Here is a 25,925-nt window from a genome sequence, read left to right as displayed (position 1 = left end):
GAGGAGTCCTGGGACGGCACGTTTTGTGGCGGAAGAAGTTAGTAAACAGGATGCAGTAATCTCTTATTAATGTAAAAAATATCTTAAATCAAGAGCCGTAATCGAGGATTCCTGATTAAATTTGTACCATCCGTGATCAAGAACCTTTTCAGTTAGCCTTCAAAACTAAAATACTCCAAGTTTGCTTTCCATTGCTTGTTTAGCATTTCTTCATGCCATTGTTTTTTTCTCACTCCTAACCAAGAAACTAGTTTTCGTCAATACGGTTAGTGGAAGGAATGGGAGAGAAATTCAGTTTTTTCATAAAAAAAAAAAATCTCGTAAATTTGTAAGATCAAAACGTTAACGCCTTTGAAAAAAATACCTAGACTTTCAATTTTTGAAAAACCCGTTTCGGTGACACTTTTTCACAAATGCTACTGATTCCTTGACAAACGGAGCCAACCCAGAACAATCCACCATTTCTGGTTAAGGCAATGTAGCATCTGCTGAAATCCCTACCCCTATCCCCTAAGTCAGACTCATAAGGAGCCCATGGGATCCTTACTGCTGGCAGTTTCTGTTCTTGATAGGCGAGTGATCGCAGGAGGCGGGACGGGGGGGGGGGGGGGGGCGGGGAGCAACTGAGGCGAGGAGGTCTAGCTTCCCTTCGCGTGTTTAACTCGCCGCTTTATTGACTGTCTTGAAAAGGACTGCTGAGCTCCTAGCAACCTAGAAGATTTAAAACGAATGATATTAACAGGATAATAATCATAAGCCTTTATTGAAAAATCAGACTCAAACACTCAGCAGACGTGAGTCTTTACAATCGTAATCATGAAAAAATATATAGGGTGAATACAATTTAGAATCTACAAGATATATAAGAAGGAACAATCAAATATAATGCAATGCGATTAAACAAGTTTATAAACGAGTTTTGGTATCTTTCAGTTCTTTTCTGGGGAGCTTGTTATGAACTGTAATAGGAGATATCTTTGGAAATCTTTATTTTCAGTTTCAGATTTCTTGCGACATCCATCTTCTTGTAATGGAGCCGTCTAGCCTCCGAATCAGATTAGTTTAAAATGATCGGGACATCTTCAGAAATCCATGCATTCGAGAAAAGAAAACATCAGGCTTGCTGGCTAAAAAAAGGTTGGTGGGTATTAATGCTACGGTAATTGAAAAAGAAAATTGGCTTATCTCCCAGAACCATTACTGCTCCTGACAGAACCTAAAACCTTGACGGTAACATATTGCATGCGGGTCTAAATTAAACCCGGGAAGTTGACACAGAGCCCACAAAAAATATAACTTAATGCGACGTTACGTCGATCATAATTTCCTTTTCTGACACTCAGAACACGCGCGACTCATTTGCGCACCAATCAGAGAGGATTTGCACTAATATTAAAACCAAAAAGTGATACGAGTTTCGTCAGTATGAATAAAATATGTGTGGTTTCCATGTAACGGCTGTCAAATAACGAAAACATCGCCATATTCATTTATTCATTCGTAGAAACCATCCTCTTTCTCAGCATTCAACTGTACTGGATGATCCGGGAAAGTTTCAATCTGATCTCGTAAGTTTTTTATCTCCCTGAATTATTTTTATTCAGGCGGTGGGTCTTTATATTTTAGTATCGGCCTTAAGTATTATTGATTATTCTTTAAATTTGTTTCATTTATTTATGCAGTGTTATTTGTGTAAGGGCAAAACGATTACTTAAAACAATTTCGCCATGAAGCAAGTACCGGGGGTAAAAAATGGGTACATTTATTTGCTATTATAACGAACAACTTACGAAGTTTATATACACAAATTTCTTGTACTATCCAGAATATTAAGCGTTTAATAATTGAAAGGTTTGTTAGGGCTTCTATTTACTAATATCTATCGACATAAGCCGGTTTTTATGCCGTTGTTTCAAAGTGTCTGTGGGTGAAACGGAAAATCTATTGTGATTACAAAACTTCAAACAAAGTAGCTTAAACGAGAAAGCTCGGACCAGTCTAAAACCGTTTACTGCTTCCTTTTATGCGTGTACACTGAAATTCCGTATTGTATACAACATTGTCGGATTCGGAAAGATCTTTGATCATATCTTTATAGCCCACCGCAAACAAAATGCGCGTCACATTTTGGTTTTCCAGATTACTCATTAAAAACTAAAGTCGTGGAAAGCAAAAATTTTCAGCTCTTAATCCGTGGCTTCGATTTGCCCGCAAGGGCTAATTTACACGCACCGATTAATGGTATTAATCGTGCCGATTTGGCAAAGAAAAGCGCGAGCGACGAAAATCGTCCCGATTTATAAACACCTGTGGCAGTCTGCGGATTTTTTGAATCGGGCCAATATTGTCACTAAAAATCTTGCTTTCGGTATTACACCGATAAGATTCACTTTTAAATCGAAGGTTTCGAACAACGATGATTTGAATGCAATGATCGATGTGGAAACAACAGAAACAAGTTTGGCGATACTGAGCCTCTTCCGAGGAGCAGGTTTAAGTCCGGTGAGTTTCCCGACGATAAACGTTCAGTGTTTAAAGCGAACAAAAAAGAAATAACCTTTCCGCCTTTTGTTGCGAAGGCGCACAACGACCAAGTAATTAGCTTCTAATAACCTGCGAGGAAAGACGCCTTTTCTGACCCTAGTTTTACGTCAATTAACAAGAGCAGGAAGGTTTGGTAAAATTTCCACCACTTTCGTTTTGTACAAGGTGGTGGTGGCGCGCACAAAGACGAATTTTCAGTTCTAATTTTGCCAATTGGTCCTTCGAACCAGTTGTGTCAAACGGTCGTACAGTAGTTATCAGATATTTTTAGCCTTGTAATTCCGGCTGCAGCTGATAATCCTAGATAGTACTGTGTAAATGATTATGACGTCTTTTATATCCTGTATTTCACCCCCACGACGCTCGACTTCAGTGCACTTAATAAACATGAAGTGCTTCCTTCAGTAATTTCGCTATTTTTTTCGATCGTACCCCGACTTTCAGCAAGTAACTCCCTCAAGCAAGCCTGGGCAGTATTTTTCAAATATGCGTTTGCCAACAAAGAAAAGATGGCGAAGAAAAAGTTGCCCAGCTAGAATAGACACAAGTTCTATCCGTCGCCAACAGCTTGACAACCTAATAATTGTTGCCGGAAGTTCACGAATACCAACTCGATTTTGCCAACCCGAGTTTGTCAACTTTTGTTTACCGTATGAAGGCGCTTCTAATCTTTACAAGATTTAAAGTTTTATCTTTCAAAATTTTGAAAATTGAGTTTACCGGATCATTTCGTATCCTTTATATGGCTTATATGGCGTCGACACATTAGAGACGACTTTAAAAGTACTAGAAAGAGATTTATCCCAGATTCTTTTTTTCGGAGAAAATAAAAATAAAAGTATTTTTTAAGAGAAAATGAAGACTTGTACTCGAAATTCCAAAAAATGTCAAATGCCACACTAATACAGCCGAGTTGAGACTGAGGAGAAGTCAGGGTTTTTTTAGAGTCAAAGCCTCAAAGGTGGCCATGTTTGTTTTCGCTGTGACCCTGTGATACCTTCGTTTGATAGTGTCAGCGTTAACACCTTGTTAAAACCTCTGTATATTGAGGGATAAGGGGTCACTCATGCAGATAATGAGCATTATCCGAGCATTTTAGTGACCACTCGTTTTGAGGCAGACCGAGCAATTCAGAGGGAAAAATGGAGCATTAAGGTGGAACATTTTAGTGGGGAAACAAAAGCATACAGGTACAAAAGCTTACTATCACCCGTTTTCCCGCCAAAATGACACTCACGCGCACTCTTTCTCTATTGGAAACAACTTGTACCGTCACTAGAATCTAAAGCTCACCATTAATAAATTCAGTAAACTATCCTGTGTTTGAAAGATTATGAGAAGACGTCAATCAATATATATATACATTGGACTCTTCCTCGCCAGGTGCTGCAACTCAGTAGAAAGATTAAGTCCGTGTGTGGAAAATAGGACGTTTCACGTAGACCATAATTCTCTGGTCGCCGATCCATGTTGAAAGTCTCAATGCCTTCTGTGACTTTTTAGGTTTTTCTATTGAGATCACCTTATCATCTAATTTCATGCACTTAGTATTTGTATTGTTTGAATAACGTGCGAAACAAGTACGAATATTTAACGGGTATCCTGCGAAATCGCAGGCCGGAATATCGGCGCCTGCCCAGTACTCATTTTCAGCCATTAAAACGGAAATGTCACACCATAGTCCCCTCTACTAACTATGGTCACACATATTTTTAGAAAAGGAAGTGGATTTTTACTCAGTCGGTTTTAATCCTTCAGTAATGCTTGGATTTAATTGCTAGTCTCCCTCTCTCTTTAAAACAATGGCTAACGTTTCGCATACTACGGAGAGTGAAAAAAGGACCGTCTCTTAGTGGAGCCCCCGCGTAAAGCACTCTTTTTGGAGAATAGCCCTCAGTCAGCGGGTTTTTCTACGAATTTTCACTCCGTGATTTCACCTGGCTTAGTTCAAGGTTGCGTTAGTTACAAGACAGTGTTTTGGTCTGCTTTGTGGTGAAATCGTCGTTGACGTCACACATGACTGATCGAAGCTTGGAAATGAGACGTGCCGGTTACAACATTTTGGGTAGATTGTGGACGTGAGTTGTGAAACGCCTCCCAGTACCAATGTCAAGTGTCAGCCGGAACAGTGTAGTGTTATCTACGTGATTTTTAAGAAGATTTTATGTTGAAAGTACAGAGTAAACAGATTACGCGATTCAGGCAATGTTAAATTCACGAATCGCGGCTGGATTATACTTATTTTCGAGAACCCGTACTCGATTTTTCCTAGCTCCACGGATCAACCCAAAACCCCTTCAGCGCACCCTTTCCAAACTGGTAAAACGATTGAGCTTACTTTCTCTTCTCTCTGTCATGCTTTTTAATCAACTCAGTGTACAAGTTATGTGACCGTAAAAAATCTACTTTCTCGGATTATCAAAGCTATTAGCACTCCTGTCCAGGGTGGCAACTGTCTTGGATTTAATTGCTAGTCTCCCTCTCTCTTTAAAACAATGGCTAACGTATCGCATCGTACTACGGAGAGTGAAAAAAGGAACCTTTCTGAGTGGAGCCCTCGCGTAAAGCACTCTTTATGGAGAATAGCCCTCAGTCAGCGGGTTTTTCTGCTAGTTTTCACTCCGTGATTTCCTGACTCAGTTCAAGGTTGCGTAAGTTGCAAGACAGTGTTTTGGTCTGCTTTGTGGTGAAATCGTCGTTGACGTCACACATGACTGATCGAAGCTTGGAAATGAAACGTGCCGGTTACAACGTGCAACATTATGGGTACATTGCGGTTGGGCTTACATGACGTAATATGTCCTTTTAACCGATGTGGACTTTGAACTGAAGGACTCACATTGTACGTGCTATTGTTTCCGGCATTTTATTTCCAACTTGTCAGGAAAGCACTACCGATTTATGGTGCAACCGGTAACCTGGTTTACTTATAAGTTCAGGACATTTTATGTCACATGTATTAGCCATGACGGCCGAGTAGGTGCCAAAAACAGCCGACAAATGCAAACTCGATACGGACGTGAGTTGTGAAACGCTTCCCAGTACCAATGTCAAGTGTCAGCCGGAACAGTGCATTGTTATCTACGTGATTTTTAAGAAGATTTTATGTTGAAAGTACAGAGAAAACAGATTACGCGATTCAGGCAATATTAAATTCACCGCGAATCACGGCTGGATTATACTTGTTTTCGAGAACCCGTAGTCGATTTTTGCTAAAAAACCCCTTCAGCGCACCCTTTCCAAACTGGCAAAACGAGTTGAGTTTACTTTCTCTTCTCTCTGTCATGCTTTTTACTCAACTCAGTGTACAAGTTATGTGACCGTAAAAAATCTACTCTCTCGGATTATTTAAGCTATTAGCACTCCTGCCAGGGTGGCAACTGTCTTCAGTGTGTCTTGGAGTGTTTGACTGTTTCCGTCCTTTCAATGTTGCCGGCATAAAAGGCTGTTGTCTATTATAACCAAACTGTAGCCAGTTACCAGCGAGCAAACTAATCAAATGAAAATTAAACAAAACATGACCCTTTTCCTCCGCTCGAGGGTCAAGGTCATGGATATCTTCTGGGTGTGTTTTGTAAGTATCACTGTGGCGAATGGGGCTTTGGCCTACGCAATATAACGCGGGCATCGTAATTTTCTTCGTGCCGTTCCACGCTGCCACATGAAGAATTGAAAGAAAAGGGTTTGAAACGACACGTAATATCGTTTCCACGACATCTATTATTATGCGCAGTAAAACTATCTGTATGCACAGTATAAGAAGCACCACAGGGCGCGTAGCGTAACCTGTGAGCCAAGCGAAACTTAAAATATCACGTAAATAAATCAATAAAATATATATACATATATAAAAATATATAAAAGCCATAGTCTAAAATATAAATTATATAAAAATATCTAAAAGTCATAGCTTATATAAAAATGTATAAAAGTCATAGCTGGTCTATTCATGGCTGGTCTATCAATCTTGGTCTAATAAAACATCATGTTACTACTTTGAAAGTTCTTGCAATGTTCAGCGTCGCCGATAAAACCACCTTCTACATTTTCTCTAGGACTTGAGTAGTCTTCCACCCAACCAGTGATCGCACACTAATCTCTGTCTCTTCCGACCAGCCTCTTAGCACATCCATGATAATGTTATACTGGTGCACCTCATATCCTTTGTATTGCTCCTTCAGTTCCTTCCTCAAGGGACCATACTTCATGGTTTTTTCCTCGCTCTTCTTCTCTCGATTACTAATCCATGGACAACTCATCTCTATGGTCATGACTTTCTTGCTCTCATGATTCACAACCCTCGCATCGACCCGATTGGCTCGCACCTCCTGATGATCTGCATACACAGGTACATCCCACCACGCTTCTACTTGTTCTGACTTGTACACCGGCTTTGGCCGGTATTATTATTATTATTATTATTATTATTATTATTATTATTATTATTATTATTATTATTATTATTTGTTATGCCGTTGCGGTCTCATAATCGAGCACATTCTCGGAGACCTAGGGGCAGATAGTTCGGTCAAAAGGAAGTTCAGCGGCTAAGTTTACAAGAGCGAAAGAGCTCGCTCTTTCGTTCTTCTAAACTTAGCCGCTTCGACTTCCTTTTGATCCAACTATCTGCCCCTGGGTCTCCGAGAATGAATCGAGCACGCCATAATTTATACAAAATTTTTAAATGTTCGGATTACGACCTTTCTTTCTGGGTCTTTACATTTTAGAGACGTTCGCCTGAAAACACAGCCGAGTTTCTGAGAACCTTGATACCGAACTATGTGATTTAAATTTCCTTTCTCGATTTCTAGTCTCTTCCAGAACGAAACATTTTAGTTTACAGAAACTGGACAAATTCCAAAAACCCCGTTCAGTTCCCTAACCTGATCCTTCCGCAAAAATGGAAGGCAAATTAAATGGTATCCTGCATATTTGAATCAAAATAAATTTTAATAATTAGGATCGGTATGTCACGTGACGTAGCAAGAAAAGAAGATGAAGCCGCCATCTGAAGCCCAAAATTTAAAACCCAAAACTGTTCCGAGGACAGTGGAAAGTGTTTGCGCGTTTGTTTGTTTTCTGTGTATCTCGAACTATTCCACTGTCCGGCCAGAACAATTTTCAGCTATGCCCTGGGCTATTCTTTCAAGAGTGCTCCAGATTGCGGAAGTTTTCAGTAATTACATAATAACTTGCGTAAAAGACGGAACAAACGTTGACATTGTTACTGAATTGTTTAGACCCAAAGGAACCCTTGGGTTCGCTTGCTTTACTGGGCCGTAAGAGAAATAAGGGGCTCCTTATATTTACAGTCTAACCGACCTTTCTTCGAACTGCTTCACAATAAAATACAACTCGGTATACAACTGATAAGATTTTGCAAAGCAATACAAGGACTTGTATATACAAACACAGATATGGTAGCTAAACTGATAACGCAGCTATGAGCCTTTCTAACTTCTGTAGAAACTGGAGTTTATGCACAAAAACCATGTTTTCAACACTGAAAAGAAAGGAACTAAATTTGCTGAAGAATTAAAGGGTTCTATAGACTCGGGTTAGTAGCAGTAAAATTTTACTCTCATTCCAGCAATACTGAGGGTTTGTCTGGATATTTATACAACAGCTACTAGAAACGTATACTTTAAAAACCAATATATTGGGTCGATTATTTTCATCTTTTTTTCTGGTGTTCTCTGTTTTTTCCCTCAGCGGTTTCAGTTAAATCAGCTGAATTTTCTTCGACATCATGTACGTGCTGAACGATCACGCAACTGTGGCGACTGTGGTTTCGTAAATACTTCCTCGAATTCTCAGCATTTTTTTTTTGTTATGCTGCAATGTGTATCAATATCTTTTGGTCAATATATAGAGAGAGAGTATAGTCAGCAGAGCTCAGTACACGACATTAGTGCTGTCGCGTAAATTGTATGCAAATGAACACTATAGAAAACCACAAGAAACGAACAACGTAAGTCGATATTTTATTAATTTATTTCTTTTTCACAACTTTTGTGTACTCCCTGTGCATAACCTACGCCATCCCACCACGCTCTTGCTCAACTGTACATGTGTTTTTTGGTGTCCATCTGTTAATTTTTCAGTAACCATCAACTTCTCTTCCTTCTTCTTTGCAAACGTCTAAAAAAGATCATGGACTGGAATTCCCACTAAAGATTTATGGTCATTTATGAGTCTATACACTACGAAGAGATAATGTTATTTCTGGATTGAGTGAAAACAAGTTGAAAACATGGGAAGACATGTCGCCAAGTTCAAGTTTATTCAAAAATTCAAAAATTTAGCGAAAAAGGGAGACTGGCCCGCAGGTAGCGAGAGCTAATCTAGGCGGGCCAGACTTACAACTGTTTAAGGATAAAATTAATATTATTACAGTGATTACAATCAATTCACAATTCTTTACCAAGGTCCAAAGATCTGGAATTCCCTTCCTGTTACTATCACTTCTCTGACAAGTTTTCCCAACTTTAAGAATAAACTGCTAGAGTTTTCCAGTAAAATAATCACTGAATTGGCAAAGCCGCACACTTGTTGCACAAACTATGTAAGCATATATTGTTAGGTACGAGGTGGCCTCAACTGTAAGCCTGGGCCCAGTTGCTCGAAGTGTGGTTAGCGCTAACCCGGGTTAAATACCATGACAACCGTTATAGGTTTTAATATCTCTTAACCAATGGTTAGCGCTAACCATGCTTCGAGCAACTCAGCCCTGCTGGTTGTTTCTAGAGGTCACCTCGCCATACATTAAACACACAATTAATTGTAAATAAAATTAGAAAAAAGGCAGATAAAAGTCAAGTTCAAAGACAGAACAAATAGAATTTAGGGGAGGTAGAGAAATCACGAGTAACACACAAAAATTAACGAGTTGTAACTAATTGGCGAGACCTATTTGTGTTTGCTCTTTCTTTTCTTTTCCTTTTTTTTTCCAAACAGGAAAACAAATATAGAATATTCGATCCTTTGTTGTCAAAAAGTGCCAAATTTAATTGATTATTTGCAGCGATCAATACTTGTTTTGTTATGAGTCCTGTTTCCACGGGAACTAAATAAACAGCGATTTTTGGCACAAAGGAATTCTATCGTGACGAGCCAAAATAGCGTAGTAAGTGACGTGCAACCCGATGCTAATGAGAATTTCAAACAAATCACAAGATTCGCGCTTTTGAGGCGATCAACCTGGCTAGGGTGAATATAGAACTCTTACACTTTTGAGTTGTAGCTGTTCGTTACTTTCTTTTGAATGCCAAATAATTTTGAACATTGTTTTTTTCAGAAGCGAACACGATACGCATGAATAAGCTACATGTAAAACCGAAGAATTTCTTCAACGCGCTGGTTTGAATATTAATCCGCGGCCTTCCGTCATTTCCTCGATCGAAGAAATTTTTGCCGAAGTATCTTGGAGTATTCTGGACTGCGTCAAGTTGAATAAAAAAGTACTAAAGCTGTTCCAAAGGGACGTCTTGCAGGATTGGATTGCGAACACGAACATTGCACGCCGCTAAATCGACGTTGCAGGGATATTTGAAGGTCTGACCCTAAAACATGGCTTCGACTGCGCTCCTCACGTCTCTTCTTCTTGTTTTGATGTGCTTTGTGACTTACGGGAACTGTGCGGATACACCTACTGTAGAAAATGGTACGACAACAATTGACTGGAAAGATAAATTTGATACGAAAAGCAATGAAGGATCGAATCTGGAAAGAGAATACGACCCTAAAGGTCTTCAACCTTGGTACGACTTCGCTAACTCTTTCATTTCCACTGTGCTCAGCAAAGATCCTTACGGTAAGTTCGCTTACGAACCTAAGTAGCTTTAATAGACTTCTTTGTCACTTACTGCTAAGCGTAGATGCTTTGGTATCGAAGGCATAAGCTTACGAAAGTAAGCTTGAAGTCAATTCAAAAGAGCTATCTATGCCTTCGAGGAAGGTGACGTTTTATATTCTTACTAAGCTTAACTTGATGAGTTATATTGATCCAAGCGGTTCTACTTTTGCATACACAAGTCCAAACAAGGTTGCGTGTCGCTATACATAAAAAAAGCATACCAAGTTTTAGAATGATATGCTTGGATGGATCTCGTATATATTAAATATGCACATGTCTGTCGCTTACTGAATGTTTCTCAATGCTAAAAGAGATGCTCCCTCCACAAACACCTTTGGCATATCTAGAGATTAAGTAAGCATCGGATATATTCCAGCAAACACGAACGTTTGGCGACTGTGGTTTGCGATTTCGTGGCAAGAAGAACTTGCATTTTACCATTAAGCGTGTTAACTTGAATCTTACAAAGGAATTTTTCAGGCATCACGACAGGTTCAAGTTTGCCGTTTCATTAACGCAAATTTCTCTTGTCAGTTTCGCGTGAAGCCTAATGTAAACATAGCCGGTTTCAGAGATCGAATATTATTAAAGAAAGGCAATTTAAGTTCTCTGTTTTTGTTTTACGGTATTGGGATACGATAAGTTGAAAGCGTGTGTAAGCTGAATTCTTTGTTTGTACTTGTAAGCATATGCTGATGTGAATCACTCTTAGCGGTTTAGAATCTTTTCAGCCTAAAGATGGAACTGTTGTCATTTTTTCTTCTTTTTGTGATCTCAATATTCAAGTCTCCGATTTCTCGACAAATATAAGACTTACTACTGCTATGTTGCTTAACTTTACGGTTCTTCGTTTTGCCCATTATCCCACCGAGTTTTGCCTTATTGTTCTTCCTTTACAGGTTTAAAAAAGTTGCTTAAAATTGGATTAAATTTTTCCTTTTTCAGATCAAAATTCGTGAAGGTGTTTTTGTAAAAAAAAAACTCAATACCGCTGAAGTGTTTTCTTCCCTGTGTATGAAAATTTTGTTACTATGGGTTTTCATGCAAGACAAGTTCATGAGGAAGTTCAAGAAATAAATACCTGGCAAAGGGCTGCCGTTTGAAATGTCAGCATATGAATAATTATCTTGACTGGCGCCAAATTACCTTATCAACTGAGATAAGATGAATTAAGTTATACACAGGGCTGTCAACTCTCAGTTTCGCTGAGTCACATCCCGTAGTCTTACAACAAAGACTAAACCTCATGGTTTTTGGGAAAACATGCTGAAATAAATTTTATTTTTATCCTCAAGTTAATCAAATTTTCAATTTTAAACAAGAAGTGCACATACTTTCATCACTCGTAAGTTTGCGAAAAATAAGTTTTTCTAGTTCCCAGCGCATGCTGTAATCTGTAGTGAGGAGGAAGAGTGTGCGCAACATTGCCTGACAGACACTCATTTGTCCATCAAAGTAATCAACTGGCTTACGCTAAAGAAAATGACCCCTTGTCTAAGTCAGTTTCATCCAGATTATGACCTGTCACAGCCTCCAACAAAGCTGCATCAACTGATATGTCTAAGTCAATTCCAAGCGCGATCATGCCCTGTCCCTGGGAAAAACCCCAAGTATTTGACTGCAAAAAATTCCTCACTTTGTTGGCACTGAAAAGTCATTGTTTTGGTTTTCCTTGTCGTCCCTAGTTCTGTTTGTATGAAAACCAACAATCTTTGCTACTTATAAACTAAGAAAATTTTAATATGAAAAGATAGCACATTATATCAGATTATAAAAGTAGACCAGCATACAGGTATAAGGTTATAACAGTTCTCTCTGAGCAATGCAATTGGCATTTATGCTGAAGCTAATGTAATAAACAACTTAAGTAACAAAAAAGTGATGCAAGTCTCAACAGGTGCTACACGTTAATTAAAGTCTTCAATAATGGGATCTAGGGAAGGGACCCATCCCCTTATTTTTTCAAACCAAAACCACCCCACCCCCCAATTATCTGATGGTCTTGATCCACCACTAGTCTTCATCAGCGTTCAAAAAATAAATAAACAAGTAAACGAAAACACAGCAACATATATACAGTGTAGTTCTCCTGTAAAACATGTTCACTAGACAAGTACATTTTACAAGTAGTGAGCAAATCATTTGCTATGATGATGGCAACAGAAATCAATTCCCGGTGGTAGACTGCAAGGAAACTTACTCAACATGTTTGATGCTTTCTTTAAAGAAGAACAAAATGAAGACATAAAGGTGTCTGGTCCATTGCACGGGCCAAGATAAATAATGGAATGCATTGTGTGTTGGCAAACACCCAATGTGAATATGAAATGTAAATGGAGTCCAAAGTTCTTTTCACATGTGAGTGCCAACCAAAATGTTATTAAAGGTCAAATTCCTAATAGGGCAGGCTTCTGTTCATGAAATGCCCTGCCCCTGGGTGGTGGTGGGGGGGGGGGGGGGTGTTTGGGGGAGACGATTGTACTTGGAATTGACTAAATATTAAGGGCTCGTTTATTTAAGACATGTTCTGGGTATCTCCTAAATCAGAATTCCTTGAAAAATTAGTAAGAACCAGATTCTTTTACTTTGGCCATTTGAATATTTTTCGGTACTGGGCAACAGATATAACAGATTTTTCAGAGTATTTCTTTATCAGAATACACAAAGTATGCAAAAAAAAAAAACTCACCCTAAAACAGAGCCCTTGACAGTATTTACATGTATATACAGTTCTGTTGTGATACATGTAAAAAAACCCTTCTTAGACCTTGGCAAAATATCAGATCAGAACTTTTGTCAGTCTAGTTTTACATGTAGTTGAAACTTCAGTTTGTACTTTTTTGGAGGTGCAGTCCAGCACATGTCTGATCACATTTAAAATGCCAGACTTTAATAATATTCTGAAATTTGCTCAGCCATAGTGTCTGTGTAGAGAGATGACATGTCTTCAAAAAAACTTAGCTGATCAAATTTGCTGGTAAACACATTAAGAAACACAAATCATGCTACCTTGTAAATGTGTTTCAGGTTTTGCAGTGAAACACTTTCTCAACTTGATTTACTTGGATATATAACTCCATAACAGGTTGCAAAAACATGTACACATTGTGTACAAGTATGTCATGTAATATATCAAACTCGAGGAAGAGTGTTTCCTCCGATTTCCAAACACCGAGAAGTAGGTTGGAAAAACGAGGCTTAGCTGAGATTTTTTAACCAACTTTAATTTAAGGTCTTTGGAAATAGGAGGAAACTCTCTTTCGAGTGTTTGATATAGCTTCTCAAACTATTGAAAATTCTTGGAGAAATTCAAAGCAAAAAGTTAAATTTTATGATAGTTAAGATCACATTTCTTAACCTTCTTCACGGTAGTGATTTGCTTTGTTTTGGCTTGATGAATTATTAATGAGTTTGAGAATGTACATGCAAAAACATTTTCGCATGTACATCTTGTACATGCAAAAAATACCAAGATGGAGGCTGTCAGGAAAATTTACAATGTAGTAATATATCCAGTCTAAATAAAGATTTGAAGCAATGCAATGCTAAGCAATTGCTGAACTATGGGGAATGAATCAAGGCTGTGGCCTAAGAAAAATTTCAAGGAGCCCTTGAGACCAAAATCTGAGAAGTAAGGAGCCCAACATGTGAAGTGGTAGGTGCTGCTGCAAAAAAGTCTTGTGCCTTTTTGTTTGATTTCTACTGTCCATGAATCTCATAGACTTCCTTTATTAACATGTCATATACATCTAGTGTACTCAAAGGAGTATGCTAGTCGGTACGCTAAAAACTCCTACCTAAATATAATTTGTCTACCTACAGAGTACCAAACAGTAATGAGCTTGTTCAAAGGTGTCCATATTGGAAGTGCTGGTTTTTGTGCTTAAGCATTAAATGATACTCTATTCAAATATATATGTGAATACATGATATATTTGAAAAGGAGGACTGTGCTCAAGGTAAGCCCTTCCTCACAAGGAATTGTGCAAAGACATGTATTCAGAGGAAGTTCATTAGATATTTTTGTATAACACATACGTGACCAGTGATTTTTGTGTGATTTTTGTTTTAGAACTCGTTTTTAAGTTAAAAGATGGCACATGGAACGATAATATAAAGGACGATGTGAGTATAAATTTAACTTGCTTTTACTTATATGATAATACCCAAATTGTATCAATGTTAATAAGTGTGTTGTTTGCTTTTGAAAAATATGTTTTATTTTTGGTTTGATAGATTACCCAAAACTAACATGGAATCGCAAGCCGACTCAGACTCAAGACTCCGATGCATGTGAAGGAGCAAATTATGACCTAATGCAAATTCAGAAATGAAGATGAAAGAGCGACAAGGCTCAACCAAATTAAAATTATTTCGAGCAAATGTGCCACCTGGTTAATTAATTTATTCATTTTCTATAAGTAAATAACTAACTCTTTTAAGTAATTACATTGTAAGTAACAGAAGCAGTAGAAGAATCAAGTTTGTGAAACAGATTTTGGCTTCTGACCTATCTTGATCTGAAATGAGGTCAGGTTTTGGTAGTGAGAATGGGGCATCCCAGGCCTACACCCATCAAGAAACCCCCCCCCCCCCCCCAGCCTCTTCTTCCATCTCACATTTTATCATGATTCATTATAACTTTGTGATTATGTATATCTTGGCAGATTGTCCTGGGTTATGCCCTTGGTATGGTCATCGTGGTTGGAATTGGAGTTCTGTTTTGTTTGTTGATGCCAATTGTTGGATTTTGTTTCTGTTGTTGCCGCTGCTGTGGGAAATGCGGTGGAGAAATGTCGCAGAAGGACAGGCCAAATAACAACTGCAAAAGGGCTGTATTCGGAGTGATTTTATTGATGATCACTTTGCTGATGTTGTAAGTTATTGTTTGCACTTTAATTTCCCATAATTATAATTATAACTTATTTACGTAGTGATTAAAAAATGAGCAGGAGTGTTTTATTGGGTTTAAAACCATGAGGTGCAGCCAAGTGGTTTTAGACCCGATAACGGAACGGCTTCAAAAATGTTCCTGGAAAAGCGTATGTCAATAGAGTTCATAACAATGATTATGCTTTTCTGAACGTTGGAAATTAGCATACGAGAAAAACACCACATACTAATGAGGAATGTGTTATAATCTGATAAAACACAGCATACTAATAAGGAGGAGGCTAATCGATATAGAGTCACTGCATGTGATGTATGTATTATCGACCATTTGATAGGTCAATGGGCTTATGAATTATTAATGAATTTTTGAATGAGTGTTAAAGTGACTTCACCACCTTTGGCGGACTGAATCACATGACCCAATTTTCACTGAGAATTTTTTATAGAATATGCATGAATTTGGTAACCAGAAAAAGCGTGACAAAATTAGAAAATAGAACGCAGTCAAAGACAGCATGTGGATGATGGTAGTAGTATGAAGACTGAAAGAGTTGATAAGAAAACCTTAGCACAAAAGACACCATTACTTAAAACATTCAGCTAATGCCTCCTAGAAGGGCCATTTTGTTCTCTAAATTGTTGTTCTCAGGAAAGACTGACCAATCATTTGAACTCTGTTGAAGTTTTGAAACGTCTATTGTCTCAATCAAAACGAAAATTTGCACTTCTCTTTGAAAAGCCGCGCAAATACTCGAGCAAAATATTGTTGAGGATAACGAAGTTTCGCGATTGCTTATCAAAAGTTTGGGTGAAAATGTGCTCTATAATTTACGTTAAAAAACGTTGCTGCAAACAGGAAACAAGTATCCATTTAACGCTTTAAAGAAAACATTTTAATGGAACCGTTTAAAAAAATTGACATCCATTTAATAAATTAATAAAATTGGAATGCATATCTAGATCTGACATCCCCTGCAGATTTTGCAGGGGTTGGATGACATCATCACTAACCTTATTTATTTTTTTATTTATTTATGTTTCCTCCATTTCTCCATTATATAATAATAATTATTATTAAAAGTAATAATTATTGTAATTATTACATTGATTATATTTCTCCATTGTATAATAATAACAATGATCACAAGACTACAAGAACTACAGGTGTAAGGCAGCTCTTAATATGGCAAAGGAGAGAGAGCCTGTCCAGAATCAAGATCATCAAACCTTTGATTATTTCTTACTGTACTAGTACCTTTTACTAAATGCTTTGAATTTAAGATTGGTCTTTGGATTGTGAATCCAGAAGTGGGGTCTTACATCTCTCTCTAGTAGAAGTACATGTATACTCTCAGCTTATACTATTTATAACTGTCCATAACTTACTGTTTCAGTATGTCTTTTCTGTTTGGATTGCAGAACTGGTGTGTTGCTGACATTTGTGTGCAATGACCGGATGTCTGATACTGTGGATGAAATGGTGGACACTTCAAATGGCATTTTGAATGAGGCAATCAACTTCATCAACCGAACTGTTGGGGTATGAAATTCTGTAACTCTATGCCCCAAAATGGACAATCATGTTAACATTCATTTGACTGACAGTACCAATCATATTAATTCTTCTCTTAACATAGATCCCCATAGATTGCGTGTGTTGAATGCACACCAAGAAACACACTTTAATTTGTACATGTACAGTCTTGTTACTGGGTGTACAGCTGTTTTCCTGTGCTGGCTTTGGTTTTGGTTAATCAGTAAACATTCCAAGGTCTTTCAGACTCTGTGGGACGCAAAAGAACCACTAGGGATGTAACAAATCTCTGGTAGTGACCACCCCTACTGTCTATCTCAAAATTCACATTCAGTTCGTGGGCATTCACAACTCATCACTTCATTAATTGTAAACTGTGCCACAAGCAGTCGGGCAAAGTCCCCCTCACAGTGTTGTAAATTATCCCTGAAAATCACCCAAGAGGGAGTGGATAATATGATGTATGTATGTATATGTGTTGTAGGTTAAAATGAATCCAGGTTAAAATGATTTCAACTTAGGTTGATTTGTATTTTCCTTTTTTAACGTGGGTAATTTACATCTGAATACAAATCAACCTAGGTTGAAATCATTTTAACCTACAACATACGTACCGTTAGATAATACAATCACAAACAGTTGCGGTCAACCATTGATGATTTCGAATGATTTCAGATGATCACAAAATGAGCAGTCAATAATTCTACAGAATTTAGAAACAAACTTGCGTTGATCAGCACAAAGTTGTATCATCACATACATGTACACAAGCCGAGCCCTGCCTGCAAGTCCGATACAGTTTTTCAACCACCAAAGCACAATGCCCTTAGTGTTCGACATGTGTATTTTAAAGGTTGTGGTTATAAGAATAATAAAATGGTATAATTTACAGAATGTCCAACCATCTCAGTTTCATCAGGCGAGGATTACCCCGATTTTGCTTGAAAATCCTGAATTCCGACCAATGATACGATTGGGGCAGGAAAAATCCTGATTTTGACATCTGTTCTGAGTTTTTTGTCATTTTCTCATTATACTTAAGTCTGATGTCCAGATAAGCTAAAGAAACCACAAGAAATATAAAATAAGATCATTAAGTACTTGTATGCAAAGCCACACAAAGCAACAAGAAGCCTTCTCCAACATTGCACAATATTTATGGCTTGGTAGCCCTTCCTACATGCTCAGTAGCTGTTCCTATGGAAATGACGACAATTTACCCAACATTTTTGACAGAAATTGTTGTCTCAGGACAAGAGAAATGGAGTTTCAGAGCATCAAGATTTCAATATTTTCTTGAAGGGGGGGGGGGGGGGTTGGGCATACTCCCAGACCCTCTTTGCGGGTTATGCCTTTGGTGCTTGGATACTCCATCTTAATGGAAATTTATCCTGATTTTTTTTATGGTCAAAACGTTGCACAGTCTGGAATTATTTCTTAGGAAGTGATAACGGTGTTGACCACCTTCTAAATAATATATTAATTAAGCATGTCTTTCTTTTTACAGGAAGTGGAAAAGCTGTTACTGGTGGACTTTCCTTTTGTTGTTAAACAGTTATCAGCAGATATTGAAGATAGTAGTCTTAGGACGCTGGTTGGTGATCCATTATTGGCTGAGCTAGACAAAGTCTCTGTTGAACCCATAGAGGCAGTCAAGAATTTGTCTGACCGTAAGTAGTGCAGCATAGAACCATGAAGCTCATCACTAAATGATCAGATAACAACGACCTTTTTATCAGGTCATTAGCCAGTGTGGAGGCAACTTTATAAGAGAGTTGTTGCCTCGGTAAACATTTACATGTTGAAGGTGTTCAGATAAGCAATAAAATATTATTGTAAAGGAATTGGTTGAAAAGTTAAATTTTAACCCTGAATTTTGAATTTCCAGCCATGTTGTACTATTTTTACAAACTTGACCAATGAAAAAAGTGCAATATCTTTTGAATCACCGAATGTTTTTCAAGAATTTCTAACTTACATTTCATTTTGTCGCAACACGTCCTTTTAAAATCATCAGTTTAATTTGTTTTGCCATAACTTGAAAATCATTTTTCGCTGTCAACCTTGTGATGCCATTTTTGCACCCAAAACCACCAATTGAAAATAAAAAGAGCTGGAAACATATGATGCATTAAAATGCAAAGTTCCATCATGATCAGCCTGCAAAGTTTGAGCTCAATCGCATAAAATTACAAATTAAAATTATACCCAAAGTGCAGTTTCAGCAGCTCTACTGGCCTGCTGTGGAACAAAATTTTCAGTTAGTTATTTTGACGGTTGCATCACTATTAACAGGTGATGGGCTTCAATCCCAACCTTCTTTTCCAGATTATTTTTGACTGAGTTCCTTTAGAATTGAAAATCACTGTAAGATATCCCTTGGTACTCTTAAAGCATCTACCAATAGTATTTCTGTTCTATGCAGTGGAGTCCCTGAGAAGTTTTCATTTGTTTTATTGTTAAAAGTTCACTGGATATTTATGCAGCAAAAAAACAGAAACCGTGCTTATTTCTTGGTGTTACTTAATAGTTAGTGATAGCAATTTTTTATTTATTTCCTTTTATCAATTCAATCTAAACACATTTGTTGCTTGGAGTGGCTTCAATTTATAAAGACTATATATTATTATTGGAAGTAGTAGTAGTAGTAGTAGTAGTAGTAGTATTGTTATTTGTTATGATTATTATTATTATGATACACAACTTAAGTAGCTGCATGAAAGCCTGCAAAAATTCAGGCTGGAACAGGATTTGACCCCACAACCTCTTGCATTGGAAGCCAGTGCAGTGCTCCGTATGTATGCAACTTAAACAGCTACAAGAAGAAAGCCTGAAACAAATTCAGGCTTAAATGGGATTCAAACCTCTGCAATACCAGTGCAGTACCCTGTTTAAGTAAGCACAGCCTGAATTTTTTCAGGCTTTCTTTTAACAGTTGTTTAAGTTACATAAATAACTGTGATGGTCTCCCCTCTATAATTTATTCACCCACAGTTCATAATATATGAGTTTCATCTAACTTATTTTACTTCCTTGTACAAATGTGCATTAATTTACGTGCATTGATGTATGATTTTGTTCCTTTCAGAAACAAATAAGATGAAAAATCAGCTGGAAGTTATCAGAAGCAACAGCGATAACCTGACAACTTTAGCAGGAGATCTTAATACTGGATTGAATAAAACAAAGACCAACTTAACTGAAATTCAGACTGAGTGTAATACTATACCTGGTGCAACTTTCTGTGATAGGGTTGATGCTTCACAACTGGCAGCAGATGCAGATTTTACCAATCTTCCCAACGTTACTGAGCAACTCCAAAATATTCAGGATGTAGTTAATCAGAACTTTACAAAGTCAGCCCAAGAGGTAATAACAGCTTTTTTAGGGAAGTTGTCAAAACTGCAATACGCATACAGGACCCACCAAACCACAAATCAGATGGTGCTCTGTTCCTGCACCCCTTCCCCAACTTCAAAAGGTGGTGCCTTTATTGCAATTAGCCACCCTGGCATCTATCCAGCAGTAAAAATGATACTTAGATTCAAATCCTATTTTTCTTGTTTATCTCACATTATGCTGACTCCTGCTAGCTAAATATTTTTTGTGTCAACTCAATTTTAAAGCCAATAAAATTTTGTCAGTAACGTTTATGAGATAGGTAGTGTCTTCAATAACCCCCCTATCCCTGACAAGGTGAGTCCTCTGCAAACAAACACATTTTGACCAGTTCCCTTGACTAGTCTAGTCAGTTAAGGTGTCAGTCAGGGGATTAACTGATTCCTCTTTTTTCAAGTACAGAAGAACCTCGATTTAACGAAGTCGCTGGGGACCGGCCAAATTTTGTTCGTTAAATCGAGGGTTCGTTATATCGAAAACCTCGATATAACGAACTTGAGGGCAAACAACCAAAATGTTTGTTATATCGAGGTCATAGTTAATGATTGATTTGTAACACAGGTGACTTCTGTCACGCAATTCAAAAGAAGATAGAGCAGAGTGTCGAAATACTATAGTGCCAATGTCTATGACATATAATAAGCTGTTGACTGAAAGGTTGCTGTCTCTTTATCATAAGGATTAAAGGATTTGTTGACTGTTGACCTGTTCAGCGTTAATCTTCTGTCGCGTGTTGACATTGTAACTCGTTATATCAAGGTAGATTTTACGTTTGGGCTTCCGGTTTATGTTCACTATATCGAGGAACTCGTTATATCGAGGTTCGTTATATCGAGGTTCTATTCCATACATTTTACTATAACTTTGGCCGGGACATAGAATATTGTTCGTTATATCGAAGACTTCGTTAAATAGAGGTTCGTTAAATTGAGGTTCCACTGTATTTGGATATTCCTTTTATCATTTAGGCTGCCAAGTCATTGCGTCTTTGCTTCAAACTAATTCTTTGTACTCTCTTCTTGACAGGGCCTTTCAGAAGTGAAAGACATTCCAAACAAAATCATCAATGATACAAAAGAGACCAGGGCTGGTAATATACTAATGAAAAACAGTTTTAGTTTATGATTTTCATGAGATTCATAAAGACTCGAAGACTCTACATATATGAACAGTCCAGAATTCCAGCAGCAATTTAAGGAAATGCTCTTGGGATAAATGTTCCCAATGCAGCTGGAGAAGTTCCAAACCCTTTCCCTCACTCACCAAAACAGTAATTATGTTTATTTATGTATGAGGGTATTTTAGTTAGTTAATAGCGTTCGGATATTTTAGCATATCTATGCTACTCTGTAAATCCGAATTTAAATAAAGTCTATGTATGCATGCATGTATGTAAACTGGGAAATGACCGGTGGTAATCTTTATTATATGTATATATAGTAAAATTGCATTTAATCTAGATTGGCTGTGCCTGGAAATTGTGTTAAATTCAGCGAAGTGTGTACATCCTACACTGGAAATGTTACAGGATGTTACCACAGAGTTTTTTGTCATTCCCACAATACACTGTGCTTTGGTTCAAGGCTACAAGGCAAAGACTGTGTTTTTATTTTTTGTTTGCTTGTTTGTTCATTTTCATTTTGTGGACACAAGTGCTTGATTGGGAGCTAATCAATATAATGTGATTGTGATTATTATGTACAACAAATGATTGACTGACCAGTGTCAATTTTTGTTTAGATATTCGCAAAATGATTAGTAATGCATCTGATACTGTTGAGAAGATGAGGACGGACCTCAGGAAAATAGCAGATGATGTTAGTATTTGAAAGGTTTTGTTTTGTTATACTGTAAAGGAGGTCTGCGAATGCGACCTTTAGTTTATTGTTATCATAATATTCAGTGAACTTTTGCTTCCAATTTCTCCAAATATTATTAATGGTTTGAGAAGCTATAACAAACACTTAAAGAAGTGTTTCATATGATTTTCAAACACCTTGAAGTTGCTAAAAAAAAAATTGGCTGTGCTTCATTCTCAGTATTTGGAAATTTTCACATCATACTCCCAGCATTGTTATATCCGGTCCCAGCATTCTTTGGGTTTTTTTGATAAACATGGCGTCTATTTTGCCATTTAGTCCTTGTGACCTACCTTGTTCTTTGACTTGTCCTTCCCAGGCCGTGACTGATTCATGGGGTTCTTGTTTCATTTGGGCAAATTTTGTTCTCTCTGTTAGTACTCCTGCATTCGCCATGAAATGTTCCTTGAAAAGTTTGAGAATAATCTCTGGTTCCTTCCGTTCCTCTTCTGACAGCTGAAAGCCTTGCACGAAGTTTTCAAGTACTTCGTTGCCAGCTATGGCAGAGCGAAAAGCTGCCATAGCCTTGCCTTTTGCTAGCCACACTAGTCCAGCCAGTGGTGGTTTCACCCCCTGTTTGGTAGGAGGTGGCAGCGGCTCCCTATTGTACCATCCATTGAGCTCACACCAATCTTTGAACAACTGAATGAACTTTTCACAATTCCGTCGCCGATCTCCTGAAGTCAAGAATTTCGGTAGTGTGACTGCTGTGACTCCCTGTCCTGACAAGGACACCATAACCAGTTTTCCTCAATTTTCTGTGTTCCAAGAACATTGTCCAAACAGTTAATCCCTCTTAAATGACACCATGTTGAAAGTCGCAAGGACTAAGCGTACAAAATGGATGCCACGTTTATTACAAAACCCCAAAGCATGCTGGGACTGGATTTAACAACGCTGGGGGTATGATGTAACAAAATCAGATGAAACTCTGTTCCTCGTGTTTAATATATGACTTCAAACTGTCATGTGTGGCCATTCTCTAAGAAAAAAAATTGTCTGTATAACCAACTTCTGTGGCTCAAGTGATTACTCATCTTGGACTTGATTGCTACTACCTATGTTGCTTGCTACTTCCACAATGCACTGCATGCATGTTTCTTAGCGGGGAACTGGGCATTAAAGTAAGAAACAGTACTTCATTTTCACGGCTGCCAACATGCTGCAAAAATGTTTATTAAGGTATTAAGGACAGTGCTTTGTTTTGCTATTGCACACATGTTTTGCGCATCTGGGGATGGTCCGAGAAACTTGCCATGGGTTTTCTAACAGCGGTGCTTGCTAAAACAGATATTTTTGCACAGTTTATAACTACTTGGGAAAAGCAGATCTTGGCAAGGGTTGATGGAATCTGAAAAGAAAATAAGTGGAAACCACGCATTTTCCTGAGATAATCAAGCTGTGGAAAAAGTACAATCAAGTATTATCTTGTGCACTGTACTGCTTGCGCAGCGAAGATATTTCAGAAGTTAACATTTGTGTTAACATATGTTAACACGTATGAAGTTATATTTAACATTCCGTGAAAAAGCTGCAATCTTGTAGTTTAGTTCGCTTCATAGAGTTTGAAGTTTGATTAAAAGGAATTGGTGTAGCATATGAAAAATTTTAGCATGTTTTAATTTCACAACAACGACGAACGAATGTGTTTTTAAAATAATATGCAGAAGGAAGATTTTTTATTTATTTATTTTTTTTTATCAAGGTTCAAGGTTCATTTATTTCACACTATTTACACAACATTAACATAGAAAGTAAAGTATTACAACAGATAATTACAAGATAAAAATAAATACAGTACAAATAATATAAAATGTGTGTGGTGGTCAAAGTAGCAAAGGCTTTCTAGTTGACCACCACCTACTTTAAAGTAAACAAGGAAATGACACTGAGCTTTATTGAATATTAGAAGATGTAGGAGATGTTTATAGAGCCTAGGATTAATGTACAGGAGAGAATTACATTTGTGTAAATTCAGGTATATTAAAGATATACTGAACCAAGCACCACCTACTTTAAAGTAAACAAGGAAATGACACTGAGCTTTATTGAATATTAGAAGATGTAGGAGATGTTTATAGAGCCTAGGATTAATGTACAGGAGAGAATTACATTTGTGTAAATTCAGGTATATTAAAGATATACTGAACCAAGCAAGAGATCTAAACAGGACAAGCTTAATAAAAGAAGAACAAAGCGAAAAATAAATAAAAACAAAAAAAAAAAAGCACACACAAAAAGCAAGCAACATACAAACAACCGACAACAACAACAAACAAAAGGAAAGGAAAAGGACAACACATCATCAACAGCAACAGCAGCGACAACAACAAACATCAAAATATAAGCAGACAATTATTATTATTATTAATATTTTTAACTCTATTATTATTATTATTATTATTATTATTATTATTATTATTATTATTATTATTATTGGATCGAAGAAACGCGTCGAAACAGATTAATCGAACACTCACTGCCGCTGATTAGAGTTACTTCAACTTTCGACCAAACTAAAAAAAGACTACATGCAAGAGCCATGGGAAAATCGCTTTTGTTCTCTCTTATTGTTTGAGGTTTGAGAAATTAATCGTTTCCTTGAAATCTTCCATCGAGATCCTCGAAAAATTATTCGAGCGTCGCGATACTCAATACTTGAAACTCGAGCCTCGAACCTCAATCCTCGATTCTCGATAGCTTTGAGGATCGAGTTTCGAGTCGAGACTGTCAACTTACATTTGCACGGTACTGTAGTTAAAGTAATTACAAATCCTTTTTGCACTTATGTGGGGCAAAATGTACATGTAATTATTTTGTTAGCAATGTATACATACCTTGAACTATATTTGAGTGACTTAGTGATATGTCCGGAACTCATCTTGTATTAATACTTTCTTATATTCTGGTTATACTTTTTAATATAAAGGATGTCGTCTCTAAACTGAAGATCTTGAGAGATACAGATATACCAGAATACAAGGAAACGGCAGAAGAATATGATAAGTATCGGTAAGAAACAAGTGTGATCTTACAGTCATTGAATCCTGATTATTATAAGAGAGACAAGAAGCATCAAAGAAATTTGCAACAGCCAAAGTAGATCATGTCTGTCACCATCTGCTCTTAAACCTTTGAATCTACCGTGTTTGAAATATAAAATTTAAAGCATGACCACGTACTGGTCACTTGACATGAAATTGCCTTTTCCTAGTTCTTTTCCAATCCTTGATACTGTTTCAATAAACATGAATTACATGACTTGTATGCAAAGCCTTTATAAAGACATTTCTGGTATTTTTTTTGCTAAAGGTTTTTCCAGAGAAAAGTCTACTACATGTAGATGACCAATAAGAATATCTGAATGTTCAGTAACTATTTTACAATAACTGTCAAAATTCGTGTACACTGATTGGTCTGTTGCTATCATCTATGAGAGTACAGACAATAAAAATGATGTCAGATGTAACGTACCTGCTTTCTCAACAGAAAATAAAGCCAATTCTGCTTGTACTTTTTCCATGTTATTGTAAAAAACAAATTGATGGCTTTTTTTTTTGGGTCTATACTCTTAAAGAGCATAGACCATAAAATGTTCGTCACTTGAGTTTTGAACATTTTATGACGTCATTAAACGTTGTCTATAAGACTAATAGACCATAGAAAACTGCCGTCAATTCGTTAAATGTATGTGAATCCTGTCATTTTAGTTGGATCGCTGGTGTTGGCCTAACCTGTATCCTGCTGCTTATTGTGGTGCTCATGGCTCTTGGTCTTATGTGTGGTATTTGTGGTCACGATAAGGATGCGACACCCACCACTCGAGGAACAGTCTCAAACC

At 37.4% G+C, this 25,925-nt stretch overlaps 1 protein-coding gene across 3 annotated transcripts in view; it reads left to right on the top strand.

Annotated features, from left to right (window-relative positions):
• The first annotated feature begins 1,458 nt into the window (after window positions 1-1,458).
• LOC146464541 (prominin-1-A-like) overlaps window positions 1,459-25,925 on the top strand; it is a 48,523-nt gene continuing 24,056 nt past the window's right edge. The window contains exons 1-11 of one of the 3 annotated variants that reach the window (XM_085129511.1): window positions 1,459-1,568; window positions 9,842-10,357; window positions 14,472-14,524; window positions 15,067-15,275; window positions 16,712-16,832; window positions 18,334-18,496; window positions 19,915-20,195; window positions 21,252-21,315; window positions 21,966-22,042; window positions 25,014-25,096; window positions 25,795-25,925. The exon at window positions 25,795-25,925 is cut by the window's right edge and continues 22 nt beyond it. In XM_085129511.1, the coding sequence (XP_084985637.1) occupies window positions 10,114-10,357; window positions 14,472-14,524; window positions 15,067-15,275; window positions 16,712-16,832; window positions 18,334-18,496; window positions 19,915-20,195; window positions 21,252-21,315; window positions 21,966-22,042; window positions 25,014-25,096; window positions 25,795-25,925 (1,426 nt within the window). In that variant the 5' untranslated portion in view covers window positions 1,459-1,568; window positions 9,842-10,113. Of the gene's footprint in view, window positions 1,569-9,644; window positions 9,754-9,841; window positions 10,358-14,471; window positions 14,525-15,066; window positions 15,276-16,711; window positions 16,833-18,333; window positions 18,497-19,914; window positions 20,196-21,251; window positions 21,316-21,965; window positions 22,043-25,013; window positions 25,097-25,794 lie in introns of those variants that run through there. The other 2 variants (XM_085129510.1, XM_085129512.1) reach the window with 2 other exon arrangements.

The sequence above is a fragment of the Pavona decussata genome, unplaced genomic scaffold, assembly GCF_977016875.1.
Source record: "Pavona decussata unplaced genomic scaffold, jaPavDecu1.1 SCAFFOLD_161, whole genome shotgun sequence".
NCBI lineage: Eukaryota > Metazoa > Cnidaria > Anthozoa > Scleractinia > Agariciidae > Pavona > Pavona decussata.
This window is presented reverse-complemented; position numbering and strand designations above follow the sequence as displayed.